This window comes from Gadus chalcogrammus, chromosome 2, assembly GCF_026213295.1.
Source record: "Gadus chalcogrammus isolate NIFS_2021 chromosome 2, NIFS_Gcha_1.0, whole genome shotgun sequence".
In the NCBI taxonomy this organism is placed as follows: domain Eukaryota; kingdom Metazoa; phylum Chordata; class Actinopteri; order Gadiformes; family Gadidae; genus Gadus; species Gadus chalcogrammus.
Window position 1 is genome coordinate 18011670 of NC_079413.1, and position 19034 is coordinate 18030703.

Here is a 19034-nt window from a genome sequence, read left to right on the forward strand (position 1 = left end):
GTTATTTGATTGTCCTTTTGGACCTTATGTAGACAATGATTACTGTTGCACATTGTGTCTCAGTGACAGAGTGCTAGAGTGGAGGTAGCGCTTCAGTCTTGAATTTCTGCGCAGGGGGTTCGACTCCCAAGTGACGCAAATTTTTGTGAAGCTTAAAAAGTCCTAATTCTCATGCATATGGAATACTTATTCACTAAAGCTTATGGAATTATATTTTTGTGCTTATTTCGAACTTGAACCCATATGTTCAAGGCCGTGCTGGCACCACATCTATGGGGGTAAAATGCATGATTATAGACCGGCGAATTTGAACCCCGGTCGCTGGGTCTTATACTAATCCACTACGCTACAGCCGCTACCTCTCAGTGGTCGAAAACATGAGATTCATTTCTTAAATAGGGTGTATTTAAAGTGAATTCCCTAAATGATAGAATAAGGCAGGATTGACGTTGCTTATGTATTTTTAAATCATCATCATTCTATTTGGATTAATGGCGAACAATTCTGCATTTGGCATAGTTATTTTACAGACAATATGCAGAATCTTTTCACTTATACGCATATAGACTGCTTGATCTATCGTAAAGGTGAGAAAAATGACGCAAAAAAACGCCCCTTTCACGTGAACGCGCACTGAACCTAAAGCGGAAAACCTGGTTCAACTAATTGAATCTAAAGTGAGCTTCGTGGTACCATTTAACTCTGATTGCGAGTTGGGGCTCTGTCGAGCCAGGTTTTCCCAAGAAAGCCTGGGTATGTTCAGCGAGCTTCGTGGTATAGGGCACAGGCCCGCCCACGGTAAACATAACAACAGCCTCCAGGCCCCGCCAACGGTAAACATAACGACAGCCTTCAGGCCCCGCCCAAGGTAAACAACAACAACAGCCCTCAGGCCCCGCCCAAGGTAAACAACAACAACAGCCCTCAGGCCCCGCCCAAGGTAAACAACCACAACAGCCCTCAGGCCCCGCCCAAGGTAAACAACCACAACAGCCCTCAGGCCCCGCCCAAGGTAAACAACAACAACAGCCCTCAGGCCCCGCCCAAGGTAAACAACCACAACAGCCCTCAGGCCCCGCCCAAGGTAAACAACCACAACAGCCCTCAGGCGCCTCCCACGGTAGGGTCATGAACCCCTACTCTGCAGGTGCTGCAGGAAGGACAGACCACGCTGAGGGAGGAGGATGAGGAGGAGGAAGGCTGCTTTAAAAAGCCCAGCACGTCCTGCCTCAGCCAGCCAGCCCCTGCCCCCCTCCCCCCCCTCAGAGGGAGAGGATCCCGGGGGTCTCGGCTCCTCGCCTTGTTGTTCGGCTCGGATTTGCTGAGTCATTGAACACAGGACAACCCCGACTAGTGGAGAGAGGGACCCCCCCCCCCACACTACACACACATGCACACACACACATAAAAAAACAGACACACCCGCTCCCATACACACACAAAAACACACACGCACAAAACCAGACACTCACTCTCACCCAGTACACAGTCAGACACACAGTGAGAACAAACACACACAGGGTCTCGGTAATTTGCAGGAACGTGAGTCTGTCTTTTAATTCAGAGCAGCAGTGGTGTGGTTTAGCAAACACACACACACACACACACACACTGAGTCATTGAACCCAGGACAACCAGAACTAGTGGAGAGAGGAACCCCCTCCCCCCAAACACACAAAAACAAAAACACACATTATCATCTACAAAACGGCTTTGGGTTTCACACATTTTGTTTGAGTTCTCCTTCAGTTCTGTTGATCAGTGGGAGATATCTCTCTTAATTAATAATCTGTGTCTGTCTCTGCTTGCTCTTCCTCCCTCTCCATGAATGTGTCTCTTTGTACGGCGGAGAAAGAGAGGTTGTTTGTGCCCTGAGAGGAAGAGAGGAGAACGGGTGAGGGGAGAGGGAAGGCCAGCCAGAAAAGGGAGAAAAAGGTAGATTGTAGGGAGAGAAGGAGCGTGAGATGAGGAGAGATGGAGGGTAGGAAAGCAAGCAAGAGAGAGATGGAGAGAGTGGAAGTGAAAGGAGAGAGAGAGAGAGAGTTTTGGGCATCAGTCAGGAGGGGAATGAGTTGGCGGTAAACAACACAGAGAGAGAGAGAGAGAGAGAGAGGGAGAGAGAGAGAGAGAGAGAGAGAGAGAGAGAGAGAGCGAAGGAGAGAGATAGAGAGAGAGAGAGAGAGACAGAGAGAGAGAGAGAGAGAGGGAGAGAGAGAGAGACAGAAGAATGGGAGAGAGAGGAATGGGAGAGCGAGAGAGAGAAGGTTGTCACCTTTCCTTATTTCCCGGGGACGAGACGACCACCAAGTGACAACATGAACCTAACTTCACGGTGTTGTTGTTTCTGAGTTCTCTCTTTTTTACCTCTCTGAGCTGAAATGCGTCTTCAAAGGAGGAGGAAGATAAGTGGACTTTAGATGAAGAACCCATGTATTGTGAGCAAACAGACAAAGAAGAACAACAAGGAGGCTAGGAGGGACTGTGGGTGTGTGGATGTCATTGACTGAGTTTGAAACGTGTTAATGGTTCAATTGGAGGACAGCAATGACATCACTGGCCAGCAGCCAATAGCAGCAGCTGTCTCATTGGCGAGGCGGACGTAGTATCATTTCCTTCCTGTGACGCCGGCCGCCGCCAGCTGTCCTCTCCCGGGTCCTCAGTGGGCTTTCATTGGTCAGAGCAGAGTGGATGTAGAGAGAACGTGTCATGATGTTTTATTCTATTTAAAGATTCAGGATTGTGAGCTTCCTGATTAAATCCTTCTGAATAACTCTTTCTTTGTGTTCTGAAAGTACGCTTCCATCATGCTTTCAAAAACAGGTCAGATATTCGTGACATGCTTTTGAAAGCAGAAGACAGACGGAATCATTCGCTACAAACTATAAAGCGTTAAAAAATGTATCCAAGGACCAATCAGCACTTGGGCGATGTGAATATCAGGATGGCTATCGAACCCAGAACCTTTCAGCGGGTGGTTAGGAACGTCTCCCTGATCAATGTCATATCAATACAGGCGACAGGATGAGCCTGTGTGTCTTTAAGGGAAGACAAGACTGAATGAGATGAGTTGAGGCAGCTGAATTCTGTTCACATGGTGTTCTGCTCTCGGGTTCGGGAAGGCGCTGGACAGGTAATAATAAACAGGACTGAAACATAAAGCTAGTTTTGTTGTTCATTAACTCCATCCCCCAGAATATAATATCAGATAATGTAGTGCAGCTGACGACAGGCTGTGCGGGGAAACAACTTCTATTGATCTCTGAGGAGGACATTAAGGCTGGCAGCACATAAAGAATGGATATATGTTCACACAATGAAGGTGTGTGTGTGTGTGTGTGTGTGTGTGTGTGTGTGTGTGTGTGTGTGTGTGTGTGTGTGTGTGTGTGTGTGTGTGTGTGTGTGTGTGTGTGTGTGTGTGTGTCAGTGGAGTGTGTGTGTCTGTGTCAGTGTAGTGTGTGTGTCTGTTCAGTTTAGTGTGTGTGTCAGTGTAGTGTGTGTGTCCGTGTTAGGGTGTGTGTGTGTGTTTGTGTGTCCGTGTGTACTCTTTCTATGTGTGTGTTTGTTTATTTTCATGTGTTTTTGTGTGTGTGTTTCAGTGTAGTGTGTGTTTGTGTGTGTGTGTGTGTGTGTGTGTGTGTTTGTGTCAGTGTACTGTTTGTGTGTATATGTCCGTGTGCGTACAGGTATGTCCATGTGTGTGTTTGTGTCAGTGTAGTGTGTGTATATGTCTGTGTGTGTGTATATGTCCGTGTGTGTGTGTGTGTGTGTGTGTGTGTGTGTGTGTGTGTGTGTGTGTGTGTGTGTGTGTGTGTGTGTGTGTGTGTGTGTGTGTGTGTGTGGGTGTGTCTTCTGGGCCGGTGTGTCCTGCCAGGCTGGAGCAGCTTCCTGTGGCTCTCAGCCACCAGCTGGGTAAGCAGCCTCCTCGTTGGACGTTTCTCGGCTGACCTCTGACCATGCTCGGTCCTGATTGGCCGAGAGGCTCCCGCCCTTCAGGAGAGACAGAGATGGAATTTTTCTGCCTGTGGATATTTTGAATACTGAAAAAGTATGTGCGTGTGTATTCATGTACGGGTGTGTGTTTGTGGGATTATTACCATATTTGTGTGTGTGTGTGTGTGTGTGTGTGTGTGTGTGTGTGTGTGTGTGTGTGTGTGTGTGTGTGTGTGTGTGTGTGTGTGTGTGTGTGTGTGTGTGTGTGTGTGTGTGTGTGTGTGTGCATGCGTGCGTCTGTATGCATGTATTCAGTGTGTTTTATGCGGGTGATGTTCATTCGTTCACTTGTTGGGTTCTGATTCCAGCCGTCTTGTTTCTGTGAAGCCATCTTTAGTCTCTCTCTGCATGGGGCACAGATGCAATTAATCCCTCATTACAGTGTCTCTGAGGCTCCATGGTCTCTGAGGAGACGCTTCCATCACACACCCCCTCTGCTGCAGTGCTCAGCCAGCACCTGGGCACTTACCTACCGGCTATGGTTATCAACCTACCATCACAGAGATCCCTCCATAACGTATTAGGCTTTATGTGTGTTCAAGTATTCTTTTGTTTCAGCGAATACGGAGGTATTGCTTCAGTATTTGCTGAAATGGCTAAACACTAAAGTCTTTATCAGGAACCCCAACGGCCGTTTTACACTCTTATTGTATGTGGTACGTCCTGGCACTTAGTAGTTCTTAGCATTATGTAGCATCTTATCCTAGCTGTCTCTGTTGTTTACAGGGATGGGTTAACCTAGCAATGGTTAGTGATTGGCACTGGTTCTATGAACCTCCTTACTGGACCGACAGATTTGTATTGTTGTTTCTCTTTCTGCTAAACGCCCTGAATGTTAACGTAAATCAGGACTGACGGCTCAGACCTACGAACCCCCTGCGTAAGACGGAGTCTGGAATCAGGGGGGCGGGCGGGAGGAAGTGAGCAGCGTCGGCTCATGATTGGTCCTCCCGGCTGTTCTACTGCCAGTGCGGGGGCCACTCTGCCCCCGGCCGTCGGACGTTCTCCACCCTAAACATACCTCTGGGTGGAGCGGCATCCTGCTGGCGGTCGGACGGTGTTCCTACGTCTGCTGCTGATGGTCATCATGACGTCTGCTGGTCTTCATGATGTGATGAGGAAAGGTCGCGCTTCACATCTACATGCAACCTGAAGGAGGCGTGTCTAGAAATAAGCGGACCCCATAGCGGAGACTAGGTCGTCCTGAGGCTCAGTGTATTTTGGAGCATGTGATGTACGGCTTCTGTGGGCTACGTCAGGTAACGTAGCATTTGGTCTCAACTCCCTCGGGGCTGTGGAGTCAACATGACACAGAAGGAGTCCACACCAACCACATGGGCATGTGGCTCAGGAGGTAGAGCGGGTCGGCTGGTAACCGGAAGGTTGCTAGTTCGAGTCCGGCTCCCCCTAGCTGAGTGCCGAGGTGACCCTGAGCGAGACCCCTCACCCTGACTGCTCCTGACGATCTGGCTGTCGCCCTGCGTGGTTGACTCTGCCGTCGGTGTGTGAATGTGTTTATGAATGGCTTTATGTCAGGCAGCATTGTAAAGCGCTTTGAGCGGCCACTGGATAGAAAAGCGCTGTATGAATGCGGTCCATTTACCATATCTTGGTGGCTCAGCATTCATCAGGGTGTATTCATGGAGCTTCACCTCCTCCTCCTCCTGCTCCCTCTGTCCTCACCTCCTCCTCCTGCTCCCTCTGTCCTCCCCTCCTCTGTGTTTTTATGTGGTGCTGCTCTCCTCGTCTCGCTCTGATTCAGACGAGCCAGGCTGTTATTATCGAGCCCGGTGTGATTCAGTCTGTCGGCTGCCCTGAAAAGCGTCCTGCTCCTCCTCCTTCTCCTGCTCCTCCTCCTCCTCCTGCTCCTCCTCCTCCTCCTCCTCCTCCTCCTCCTCCTCCTCCTCCTCCTCATCTTTGTCCCTGAGCTCTGGGTCACTGATCCGCTGCTGTGACGTCTCCCTCGTCCTCGCTCCTCCTCATCTTCTCCAGCTCCTCCTCATCTTCTCCAGCTCCTCCTCAACTTCTCCAGCTCCTCCTCCTCCTCTCTACCTCCTCTGCTCCGCACCGAGCGCTGATCGGTGCGGGCCGCTGGGTTTAAATCTTCAGTGGGCCGTCCCACATTGTGGTCCCACCCCCCCACCACGGGCCCTGAAAGGACTTCTTTACACATCTAGACCACAGAGAGCAGAGAGCAGTGCTCTGTGGGGGGGGGGAGCATCTCAAGCCCCATTCAGCATCACTATTAATGGGGCTTCTTTTTATAGAGACTCACTGTGTGGCTGGAGGCAAAGTCTACCATCCATTAACCCCCCCCCCCCCACACACCCCTCTCCCTCTCTCTCTCTCTCTCTCTCTCTCTCTCTCTCTCTCTCTCTCTCTCTCTCTCTCTCTCCTCTCTCTCTCTCCTCTCTCTCTCTCTCTCTCTCTCTCTCTCTCTCTACCTCTCTCTCTTTCTCTTTCTCTTTCTCTTTCTCTCTCTCTCTCTCTCTCTCTCTCTCTCTCTCTCTCTCTCTCTCTCTCTCTCTCTCTCTCTCTCTCTCTCTCTCTCTCTCTCCCTCTCTCTCTTTCTCTCTCTCTCTCTCTCTCTCTCTCTCTCTCTCTCTCCCTTCCTGTTCTTCGTCTCTCGGCCGCTCACTCTCTGTCACTCTCACTCTCAGTACAAGCACTCTCACGCTGCTGTGTCTTAATTTAGAACCCTCTTATACACAATGCACCGGAGCGCACACATGCACTCAGAGATTAAAATACCTTCACAAACACACACACATACGCACACACATACTGGCACATATTTATACATGCATGCACTATAAAACATACTCCAGGACCCTTGTGGATAAACACACATACACACAAACACACACACGCACAATGGCACATTCATAATGGCACATATCTACACATTCTCACACGCCAGGACCATTGTGGACACGCACGCACACACACACACACACACAGCCACTCTTCGTCTGACCCAGTTCCTGGACTGTCCCTGGCCGTGTTGGGGTTGGTCTTCCTCCGGTCTCTGGTCTCGGGCTTCCAGCTTCACCTCCAGTCCCCGTGTCCACCTCTCTGCTCCATTATTCACAGCAGGAGCCGTTCCAACCGGCCCCCCATCCCCCATCGCCCCCATCCTCAAACACATCCCAATCATCAGACCACAAAGGATGTTTCATTAATCCCAGACCGGACATTCACCGAAGTAGAACAACAACAGAATGCACGCACTAGATTACCCAGAATTCCACACGCATGCAAGGTGGTTTCAATGTGAGACAGAGAGAGGTTGTAAGTGGCTCGTATATCCGACACTCAACAGAAGGCTCTTGTTTCGACCCCAATGTCCTCCATCTTCTCCGATGGAGCTGCAGCCTCCACCCCTCTCACCTCCATCCAAGCCCCCCCTCCCTCCTCCTAATACTCCCCCTATCTCCTCCGTTTATCTAAATCCTGGAACTCCATCCCAGCGCTCTGGTGCTCCGGGTGGAGGTCTTCGGAGTGTTCTCCTCCGGCCCACACAGACCTCCAGATGACAGGCTCACCGTAAACGAGCCAGAGTTCAGCGTCTTTCAGGATGAGCTGAGGAGCTCTGTCTGTGTGTGTGTGTGTGTGTGTGTGTGTGTGTGTGTGTGTGTGTGTGTGTGTGTGTGTGTGTGTGTGTGTGTGTGTGTGTGTGTGTGTGTGTGTGTGTGTGTGTGTGTGTGTTTGCCCCCAGATGATGGTTCTATATTTGGCTCTGAAAAGCTTCCCCGGCTGGCTTGGATTTCTAGATTTCTCCACAATAAAGGCTGCAGCTGAAATGAAGAAGGCTTCAGGTCGAACCATCGTTTAAACGTCATCCTGCGCCGTACCGCGCCATCGTGTTCATCACTCTGCTTTCGCAGCGGACAGACAGGTTTCTGGGTATTTTTAGTCTTTTTGTTTTCCTGTAAAAGAAAAGGAACAATTTAAAGAAAAATATTAAATTCTAATTAAATCCACAAGCTTGATAAATAAGAAAAATGTTCTCTTCCTCTAGTAATTGATCATTGGCCGATTTTTGAGGCACTCAAATATAGACAAATTTATCAAATGTAACAATGATCTCAACACGGACATGACCCGTGATGAAGACTTGGCTCCAGGAGGAACCTGGAGGAGGACTGAGAGGAGAAGAGCTGACAGCCAACGCTGTCTCCCTCTTCTTTATCTCGTCATGATATTTCCATCTCACCCGAAGAATTCTTTCTGGTGTCAAGAGACAGCAGCTTATGTTCCGCTCAGTGTTTTCTGCTCTTCAGAATGACCTGACATTAATAAACGCTGGCTGCAAACCAGCGCTCCAGCGTCTCCTCCCAGCAGACCTTCGCTCTCTGGGAGGAACTCTTCACATTACGAACATCTGGATAACCACAATCAAATCATTACGGTAACGGGTCTGAGGGTGAGGCGCTCAGCGCAGCGAGCTGATAAGAACCAGGGGCCCGGATCCTGGGGCCGCTGAACGTTGCCTCCTTATCTGGACCTGGAGATAGGGCTGGAATGTACCGGAACAAACCGTGACACGGAGGGAGGTGAGAGACGTCAGCGACCGACACGCTGTGGACGGGCTTATCGTCCACCCCCTCAGCGCGGTGAAGGACCCGGAGACACGCAGACGGGGAGCTGGAGAGGGGGGGGGGGGGGGTTGCCGTGGGAGGGGGGGCTGGTGTTACAGACCCGTCCCCAGACCCTGAGCTCAGAACCAGACCCCTGGCGGCCCTGGAATGTGTGCATCGAGAGTAAATAACACATTCTCTCTCTCTCTCTCTCTCTCTCTCTCTCTCTCTCTCTCTCTCTCTCTCTCTCTCTCTCTCTCTCTCTCTCTCTTTCTCTGTTCCTCCCTTTGTACCTTTTCCTCTGTATCTGTTTTGTGTCTGTCTCACTTTTCCCAAATGTTTCACATTCTTCAGTTTTCAGCATCAAAATGAACAACCTGACAACCTGACCTGTTACAAAGTGAACTCAGGAGGAGACATGGGAGGTCTGGGCACCACGAGCACTGTGTTTTAGATTTTAAAGCCACTAGATGAATTTAATCAAATAATTCTCTGAATCATTTGATGTCATATATTTTATTCCATTCTTTGCGAATGATCCGACTTCACTATTGCAACATATCGTCATGTGTGTTTTGTTTTGCATCCTGCCGTTCCGTCTGACCGTGTGTTTGTGTTTGTCTGTCGGTCTGTCGGTGTGTCTGTCTGTCATCTTCCATCTGCCTGATTTGTGCGAAGCATCAGAGAGACAGACAGACAGAGAGGGCTAGAGAGAGAGGCGCATACATCCTTTTATGTTCTCTTAATGATCTGAGTGCAGCAATTTTTCGTTGTCTCATCTCATCTATGAGTTTCTTGATCTGGATTATCTAATCTTCCTGTTCTTATCTCACTGATCTCAACTATCTATAGAATATAAAAATATGATTGATTAGCTTCTTTCTGTCTCTACCTGCCCTCATGATAACTTTATATCAGCAGTGATTTCATGTTCCAGATAGTGTGTTTCTATCGAAATATTTTTTTGTTCCCAAAGCAACTTATTCATTTAATAAATATATGATAAAGTCATCCTTTGTGACTCGCTAAAGTAAACTCAGCAAAGACAGAAGATCTGCCATCTGTGAGCAGCACCAGGGAGGATTACACAAAGCACACATCCTCTATCCGCTGTGCTTTCTGTGAGCTTTTGATATTCTATACCGTATTTATAGCACTGATGTATACTTTAACTGCCGCAAAACACTATTGAGGTAATGCACTGAGAACTAAGACCTAGATAGGATATAAATAAAATAATATCAAGGATTCAGTATTTTAGTTTAGGACAATTTTGAAACAGGACTTTAATTTTTGAGTCCATGTTATGTTTTCCAAATAGACGCAACGGCCAAGGAGTAGAACTTAAAACACTCTACCTCCGTTACAGAGTAGAACCTAAAACACTCCACTTCTTTCTTTCCATGAATTGATTTGGATCTTGTTCTGATGCCGCTGCAGGGCCCTGGTGGACCTGAGGCCGACCCGCCTGCCGACCCGACCCAGCCACAGTGTGTCCCGCCCGGGGAGAGCCACAGCTTCGTCCAGGACCACTTCCAGGCCCAGTACAAGTCAGTCTCACACACACGTCCGAAATACACTGGGTGTGGAACACGCGCTGATGGGAAAAGATCCATCTGGAGGAGGTTTCACTCAGCCGTTAAACTACAAAGCTGAGCCCTCAATGTTCCACGTGATGTTCTCCACTCGGAGGACGATCACTCCTGTAATGCGGGGTTGTGACAAAGCAGTGTGGTGATTGGACCGACAAGGAGAGACGTGATTAGTGGTGGAGACGTATCTGCCCAGCAGGAGGCCTAGTGGAGGGCTGCTCTGGCAGTCCACCGGTCGCTGTGTTTACCTCTCCAACGCTCCGGAGAAGACTGGCCCAAAATAGATCCTGTGTGTGTGTATGTGTGAGTGTCTCTCTCTGTTTGTGTGTGTGTGTGTGTGTGTGTGTGTGTGTGTGTGTGTGTGTGTGTGTGTGTGTGTGTGTGTGTGTGTGTGTGTGTGTGTGTGTGTGTGTGTGTGTGTGTGTGTGTGTGTGTGTGTCTCTCTCTCTCTCTCTGTTTGTGTGTGTGTGTGTGTGTGTGTGTGTGTGTGTGTGTGTGTGTGTGTGTGTGTGTGTGTGTGTGTGTGTGTGTGTGTGTGTGTGTGTGTGTGTGTGTGTGTGTGTGTGTGTGTGTGTGTGTATGCATCTGTGTGTGTGTGTGTGTGTGTGTGTGTGTGTGTGTGTGTGTGTGTGTGTGTGTGTGTGTGTGTGTGTGTGTGTGTGTGTGTGGTGTGTGTGTGTGTGTGTGTGGGTTCACTAACAGTGACTCCTGGTGAGGAACATTTCCTACGCAGTTGTTCAGAGCCTGAGGTAGGACTGAGCAGGCGGTAAAGTATCCATCAGTCTGTTTACTGAACACTAACGGTACAGTTGGCTCTCACAGTGATTAAATATGTGGTGGCCGTCCTACGTTTCCCTCTCTTTCCTTTCAGTCTTTTCACAACAACAAGAAGGCGCGACTCCCATCCTCTCACCCGGCTGTGAAGTTCTGTGTGTTCGTATTGCCCAACCACACGACGGGGAATAACAGAGGCATAAATCATACTAATAATAACGCTGGCTTCCTTTGTGGCGGAGGTTCTTTATTGAGGAGCCGGGCGGTTTATCTTCATATCTCTCCATTTCCTGGTTCTGCGAGCCCAGTGAAGTGGATCGGGTGTATGGGGGCCCAGGCCTCTTAAAACCCAGTGATCGCGTCCATCCGTCATCACATGAGCCCTGGAGTTCTGGTGTTTGTAGTGGTGGAGCCGCGGTATCTCAGGCGACAGTACATTCTGTGGTTCTGCAGAGACAACGTGTTTCCTATCTTGAATTAGATCGGTTGTCCATCAACTTTAATGATCCCATCGTGGAAACACAGAGGAGAACACAGAACTCCTGACTGATTAAGCTTTTTGGAGCGTCGTCTTCTGAGAGAAGAGGAGTGGGCTCTCTCAACATTCACGGCGGTCCAAACTCATGCACATTAATAATGTAATCAAGTGCCCGACCAGATGCAAAATTTCACCTTGCGACGCTGAAGTTGGCGTCTCTCTGCTTATTACCCGCTGATCCAATCCCTCTGTGCCTCCCGGCTAATTACATGGAATACTGTCACCCTGCTGCTGACAGCGTAGAGACGTCAGGAACGCCGTAACTCCCTCCAGCTGGGATATGATTCTGCCGCGTCACCCTGTGTGTGTGTGTGTGTGTGTGTGTGTGTGTGTGTGTGTGTGTGTGTGTGTGTGTGTGTGTGTGTGTGTGTGTGTGTGTGTGTGTGTGTGTGTGTGTGTGTGTGTGTGTGTGTGTGTGTGTGTGTGGACGATGCCTTTGACTGGGAATCACGGAAAATACAGAGGGAACTTTACCAGGAGGAACGATGACTTTGACTGAACTTTCCCGGTCCACAGCTTTACTGATGTACACTGATGTTTCCGCGTTGACATGCTGACCATTTCCACCTCAATCTGCCAAACAAACTCTTCACAGCCTTCGAAAAAAACGACTACATGGGTCTGACCGCATGAAAAGAACATTAAACAACATAATTTTAATAATATCAATAGTTTAATAAAACTCCCAATTAATTAATTAATAAACACATTTCCGGCGCCCGTCTCTGTGGTTTGATTCTCCTTGTATCCCACGGGATGTTGTTCAGACGGTGAAGTTAAACAATGAATAAAGTGGGTCAGAGGGAAATCAATCACAGAGTAATCACGGCTGAAAGGAGAGAGAGCAGAACGGTCCGAGAGGAAACCAGGAGAAGAAAGGAGGGCTGATGGTTCTGACGTTACTATGGTAACGGCAAGGCCGGCCCCCCAATCTCCACCAATGACACCCCTCGTCGAGAGAAGGAGAGAGAGAGAGAGAGAGAGAGAGAGAGAGAGAGAGAGAGAGAGAGAGATGTTTAGCCCGAAAGAATTTCAAGCAAGCAGCGAGACAGAAGACAAGATAGAATCCAGCCTTACATGATCGTCATCTGAGTATACAACGCTGCACTACACAACGTATAAGAAGACAAGCCATCACAAAGACGAGCCGACACATGGATCCCCTAGGCAGTTGCGTACGACCCTTTCGTCGCCCCATGGGAAACCCTGTTGAAGGCATCAGCCCCGAGTCATTAACAACAGCAGCGCCGCTAAGCTAACACTGACGCAACAGGCTGGAAACTGCTGGGACTGTCTTTTCTTTCCCCTGTTCGTAGCTCCTAGTGGTAGAATCAACTATAACTTATCATCAACCTCCATAGCATCTCTCTCTCTCTCTCTCTCTCTCTCTCTCTCTCTCTCTCTCTCTCTCTCTCTCTCTTCTCTCTCTCTCTCTCTCTCTCTTTCTCTCTCTCTCTCTCTCTCTCTCTCTCTCTCTCTCTCTCTCATCACTCACCGCTCCTCGTCTGAGCTGATCACGGCTCTCTCGGCCGATGCAACACCGCTCTGTTATTGCAGCGTCTGTCTGTCTGTCCTGACGGCGGCTCCTCCACCTGCTCCCTGTCCTCCTCCAGCCCCACAGGAGAGGGGGGTGGAGGGTGTGGCCGCTGGTCTCAAACACGTAGACCAATGGGGTCAGAGTTTAGGGGTCAGAGGTTAGGGGTAAGGGGTTAGGGTGGGGGATCGGAATAGGCGGGAAAGCGAGTCACACCTGGCCAGGCTACGGCTAACCATTTGACCTGACGACCCCTCCAGGCTAACATTACCACGGTTCACCTGTTAGCGGTTAGCATCAGCCCAGGACTGCCTGTGCTGATGCTAACTGCTAACAGATGAACCACAAATGAGCACATTGTGTGGCTGGGCTAACGTCTGGGTTCTGTTTATCTCCCCCCCAGGTCGTCTCTGACCTGCCCCCACTGTCTGAAGCAAAGCAACACCTTCGACCCCTTCCTCTGCATCTCGCTGCCCATCCCCCTCCGCCACACCAGGTGAGTCACTCACCTGGACCTCAGGGGGTTCAGGTACATGCAGTGCTGTTCACTGGGGTCAGGGTTAATTCAGCTCCGGGGGTTCAGATTAATGCGGCGCTGTTCACTGGGTTAGGGTTCATTCAGCTTCATTCAGATCACATACGTTCAATCCAGTTTCATTTTTCTTTCTTTTCTTTCTTTCATTTTGTTTTATTACTTGGTATAGGCATCGGTTGCCTATATGGGCTACAAGCTGCTCGTATTCACTAATCATCAGGTACAGTGCTCGATGTGAATCGGCTGGACTTTGTTCATCCTAATCGACTTTTTATGGTTCAGCATTGAATGTGCTGACTGATGAACACTGGCTCAGTCGACCAAGCATCCCGACACAGAATTAACACACAGAACCAGGGCAGCCAGGGTGTGAGAGAAGGTGTGAGACAGCGTGAGAGACAGCGGGTAAGAGCAGACAAAGGCCGTTCTCACGTGAAGTAATTCCACCTCCTGCGACACGGGGAGATGCCCTTGAGGAGGCGGAGGTAGAGCTGCTTCACGCTGCGCTGAGCCCACTTCCTGTGAGGAACGGCTGGACGTTCTGACAGTTTGTCCAGAGTCAGTCAGGGATGGCCGGTAATAATAGACACCAGAACCGTTCCCCTTCGCTCTCTACTCACTCTCTCTCTCTCTCTCTCTCTCTCTCTCTCTCTCTCTCTCTCTCTCTCTCTCTCTCTCTCTCTCTTCTGCTTCCTCCCTCCCCCCTGCTATCTTTCATCGTCTCTCCTCCTCACTTCTCCCTCTCTCCCTATATCTTTATCTGTGTCTCTCCTTAACTCGTTGCAATCCTCTCCCTCCCCTTTTCCTACCTCCCCATTTCTCCTGTTCTCTATCTCCTCCTCTCTCCCTCCCCTCTCTCCCTCCCACTACACCCCTCTCTCTCTAGAACTCTGCCGTCTATAATTTCACCGTTAAAACATCCACACCCTCTCCTTCGTCACCTCGTCCCAAAGCTCCCCATGAACACAAGAGAGGAATGACCCGTACTTCCCGTACACCTCGATAAAGGTGTAGGTGAATGCTGCTTTCACACTCCCTTCCCCCTGGTCTCCCCAGCCCCCCCCCCAGCCCCCCTCCCGTCCCGTTCCCCACCAGCGGGTTCTGTCATGTCTTCCTCCGCACTCACGCGCCTCCCTTCTAATTCAGGAGATCTTGCCGGCTTGTTCTAACAAATTGCTCACCAGCGTAAAAGTGCTCGGTCAGATACAGCGAGAAGGAAAACACCTCTGAGGATACGCTCTGCAATAAGCAGAAACACAGATGGGATTATGATAACACAAGTCACACCCAAATTTTGTAAACCACCGCACACAGATTCCTCTGAACCGACCGAAACACTAAACACTGTTTATGGAGACATCTACATTGTGTTTACGGTCTGCACTGTTCACCGCTTGGAGGACATTTTTAATGGAAAATCGTTACAACATTAACATTAACAGTCTGTTGTAAAGCTCACAGAGTTGCTCATAAACACTCCTGGAATGGCTGTTTTTGATTATTTGTGTGGTCAGTGAAGTGTATCGGACGATGCATCACACTTCCTTCAATTACTTAAAACCATAATGCTCCTGCTGCTTCTACTCTTGGGGATTTCAGTGGCAATGTACTCTACTGAAACTGTAAAGCATTGAGGCTTCAAAGACATGTCTTAGTTCTTTCTTATTATGATTCATGATGTTTTTGTCAATAAACGTCAAAATCAACCCAGTGTTTCTGCGTGACCTATGACCATTACCCCTCAATGTCTAGACTACCGTAGGTCTCACTGTCTGTGTTGTGATAGGTCAATGGCAGGTCACCTGTCTCACTGTCTGTATTGTGATAGGTCGATGGCCGGTCACATGTCTTACCTTCTGTAATGTGATAGGTTGATGGCAGATCACCTGTCTGACCTTCTGTACTGTGAAAGGTTGATGGCAGGTCAACTGTCTCACCTTCTGTACTGTGATAGGTTGATTGCAGGTTACCTGTCTCACCTTCTGTACTGTGATGGGTCGATGGCAGGTCACCTGCCTCCCCTTCTGTACTGTGATAGGTCGATGGCAGGTCACCTGTCTCACCTTCTGTAATGTGAAAGGTCGATGGCAGGTCACTTGTCTAACCTTCTGTGTTGTAATAGGTTGATGGCAGGTCACCGGTCTCACCTTCTGCATTGTGATAGGACGATGGCAGGTCACCTGTCTCACCTTCTGTGCTGTGATAGGTCGATGGCAGGTCGTCTCCAGAGTGTCTGTGCGGCTGCACCTGTGAGGTTGTCAGCAGTAACCGTGGCGACCTGGCCCCTCTCAGAGCCGTCTTCCTGCTTTTAAAAAATAGAAAACCAACTCGCGGACATAAAACTATGAACCCTAATGATCTATTATTAATGTTAAAATGTATCTGAATTATGCATGTGATTCTCTGTGTGTCCCTTCCTGTCCGAAAGAGAGGATGAGTGGGGGAGAGGGGTGAGAGGAGAGAGAGCACCAGAGAGGGGTGAGACACATAGGAGAGGGGGGGAGAGGGAAGAGACATGGGGGGGGTAGAGAGGAGAGATGGAGGGCCTGAGAGGGAGGCTGAAATAGAGGTGGATGAGTTAAAAGAGGAGAACGATAGATAAAAACTGGGAGAGGGAAGAGAGAGAGAGAGAGAAAGAGAGGGAGAAAGAGAAAGCTAGAGGGAGAGATAAAGAGAGGGAGGGAGTGTCGGAGAGATATTGGAGGAGAGACCAAACACAGATACACAGAGGACAGGGAGGGAGGATAAAACCAGGGCTGAGGGGAGAGGGAATGGAGGAGGAGATTGAGGTGGAGATGGTGGTGGAGGAGGAGGAGGAGGTGGAGGTGGAGGAGGAGGTGGAGGAGGAGGAGGTGTAGCAGCAGTCTTACAGTATCCCCCCCCCCCCCCCCAGGCCACTGTGCGTCACCCTGGTGTTCAGCACGAGGGGCCAGCGGTACCTGCGTGTGGGGCTCTCTGTGCCGCTGCAGGGCTCCCTGGCCGGCCTGCGGAGGATGGTTGCTGACGAGGGACACATCTCCCCCGACCAGGTAACCACGGTACCCACATATTATTTGGCCATAAACTGAGCCATTTGAAGTTTAAAATTCATGTGGTCATGCATCCGTCTCATTGGAGACTGCAAAGGTGCTGTCAAAATATCAACTCGTCAGATTCAAATGCGCTTGTGGCTCTTAAAGGGGATGGGAGATGGCACTCTCATTGGTTTAGGGCACGTTACGCCCAAACCCACACCTACGGGTAATTAGGCTACTTCAGGCCCAGGGCAACCCTTTTTAGATTTGCGTCGGGCGCAAGAGTCATTTATCCGCCGGTATAATAGCAACATCGACATAGAACCGCCCACAAAGCTACTTGCGTTTGCCGCTTCACTCTTGCGTTTCAGACTGTTAAAATAGGGCACTATGTCTCTCTCTCTCTCTCTCTCTCTCTCTCTCTCTCTCTCTCTCTCTCTCTCTCTCTCTCTCTCCCCCCCTAACTCCCTCCCTTCTCTCTTACTGAATGTTTAGGGTGGGGGGGCTCAAAGCTGGTGGAGGATTCATGTTTGTCTTCTGCTTCTGTGCTGCGATTTTGAGGAGGAGTGGAGAGGTTAGGGATCAGAGGAGGAGTCCTTACCCTGGAGATGAACTCTGCATTACACCACACTGATGTCTCGTTTGTGTGTGTGTGTGTGTGTGTGTGTGTGTGTGTGTGTGTGTGTGTGTGTGTGTGTGTGTGTGTGTGTGTGTGTGTGTGTGTGTGTGTGTGTGTGTGTGTGTGTGTGTGTGTGTGTGTGTGCGTGTGTGTGTGTGTGTGTCTCAGGTCATCCTGACAGAGATCTACTCCACCGGGTTTCAGAGGTCGTTCTTCGACGAGGACGACCTGACCTGCGTTGCCGACAATGATGTCATCTACGCCTTTCAGGCTCCGCCCCTTTACATCAGAGCGGGATCCGCAAGGATCTCAGGTGAACAAACACACACGCACATATGAAAACTCACACATATGAACACACACACACACATACATGAATACACACACACCAACACACATATGAACACACACACAATAATATTTTACGATATACAAAAATAATTTTTTAACCTGTGTCTCGTAAAATGATATCCACACTCACCTTCAGAGCGTAATTCAACATGGACATAACACAATTTGTGACACAATGTGCACCGTAGCTGTAGAGTTTAAACAAGTACTAAAACAGTATCGTACTAATGCTATTTAACATACCAATACAACTATTATTACGCTAATGCTACTTCTGCAACTTATCATACTCATACTTCAAATACTTCTATGTATGATCCGAGTACTACAGCTACTTTACATTCTAATGCTACTTCTACTAATCATGATTATACTGGATGTAGTATTTATCATGCTACGAATGTATCTAACCATAATAAGGCTAAATCATAGTATTCTTCTTAAACTATGAAGCTTTATATTCATGTTGAAACTCATTTTTTACTACAGCTCTCACCACGCTACTAGTATTGTAACTGGTATTTACTGTTTGATTATTGTGAACCCAAACGATGCAAAACCATCACCAAGACACATACAAACACACATATACACACACACACGTATAAACAAACCTACACATACACAACACACAGAAGGATTACACACACATAGACACATACCCCCACACACACACACATATATATACAACAAACACACCGACAAGTAAACACTCACACAAATAAAACACAGATAGAGAAGGATTACACACACATAAACACACATACATATAAACACACACACACACACAAACAGACACACACACACATAATCACACCCACATATATACATTTACACATACGCACACACATGAAGATTACACACACAGAACAGTCCAAAAGACAGCCTAGAGATCTACTCCACCGGGTTTCAGAGGTCGTTCTTCGTCGAGGACGACCTGACCTGCGTTGCCGACAATGATGTCATCTACGCCTTTCAGGCTCCGCCCCTTTACATCAGAGCGGGATCCAGAGCGGGATTACAGTGTATAATTTGCAGGCTGAGAGCTGGCTGATCACTATAATCAGGATGGCAGGAGGTCCATCCCTCATTTTCAAAATGAGGGTTGCTAGTTGACTTCTCCTGGCAATTTGTTGAGATTTCCTAAGGGTCCTTACTGCTGTGAGAGCGTTGTTTGATTTCCTGTGTGTGTGTGTGTGTGTGTGTGTGTGTGTGTGTGTGTGTGTGTGTGTGTGTGGTGTGTGTGTGTGTGTGTGTGTGTGTGTGTGTGTGTGTGTGTGTGTGTGTGTGTGTGTGTGTGTGTGTGTGTGTGTGTGTGTGTGTGGAAGTGTATGGCGCCCAGTGGTTAGTTGTTAAACAGAGCTTTATAAATGAGTTTGTTCACCCTCCTGTATAATAATATATTATAATACGTTATATTATGTAGGGGCTGTTTAATGGTGTACTTAAAGCCAGAGTTTGATGGTTTATTCCCAGTCCCTAGTCTGCCGTTTTCTTTAATGATTGT

At 48.9% G+C, this 19034-nt stretch overlaps 1 protein-coding gene across 1 annotated transcript in view; it reads left to right on the plus strand.

Annotated features, from left to right (window-relative positions):
- LOC130402176 (ubiquitin carboxyl-terminal hydrolase 43-like) overlaps positions 1–19034 on the plus strand; it is a 56846-nt gene that overhangs the window by 11284 nt on the left and 26528 nt on the right. The window contains exons 3-6 of the mRNA XM_056606308.1: positions 10011–10120; positions 13412–13504; positions 16437–16572; positions 17345–17489. Of these exons, the coding sequence (XP_056462283.1) occupies positions 10011–10120; positions 13412–13504; positions 16437–16572; positions 17345–17489 (484 nt within the window). The remainder of the gene's footprint in view (positions 1–10010; positions 10121–13411; positions 13505–16436; positions 16573–17344; positions 17490–19034) is intronic.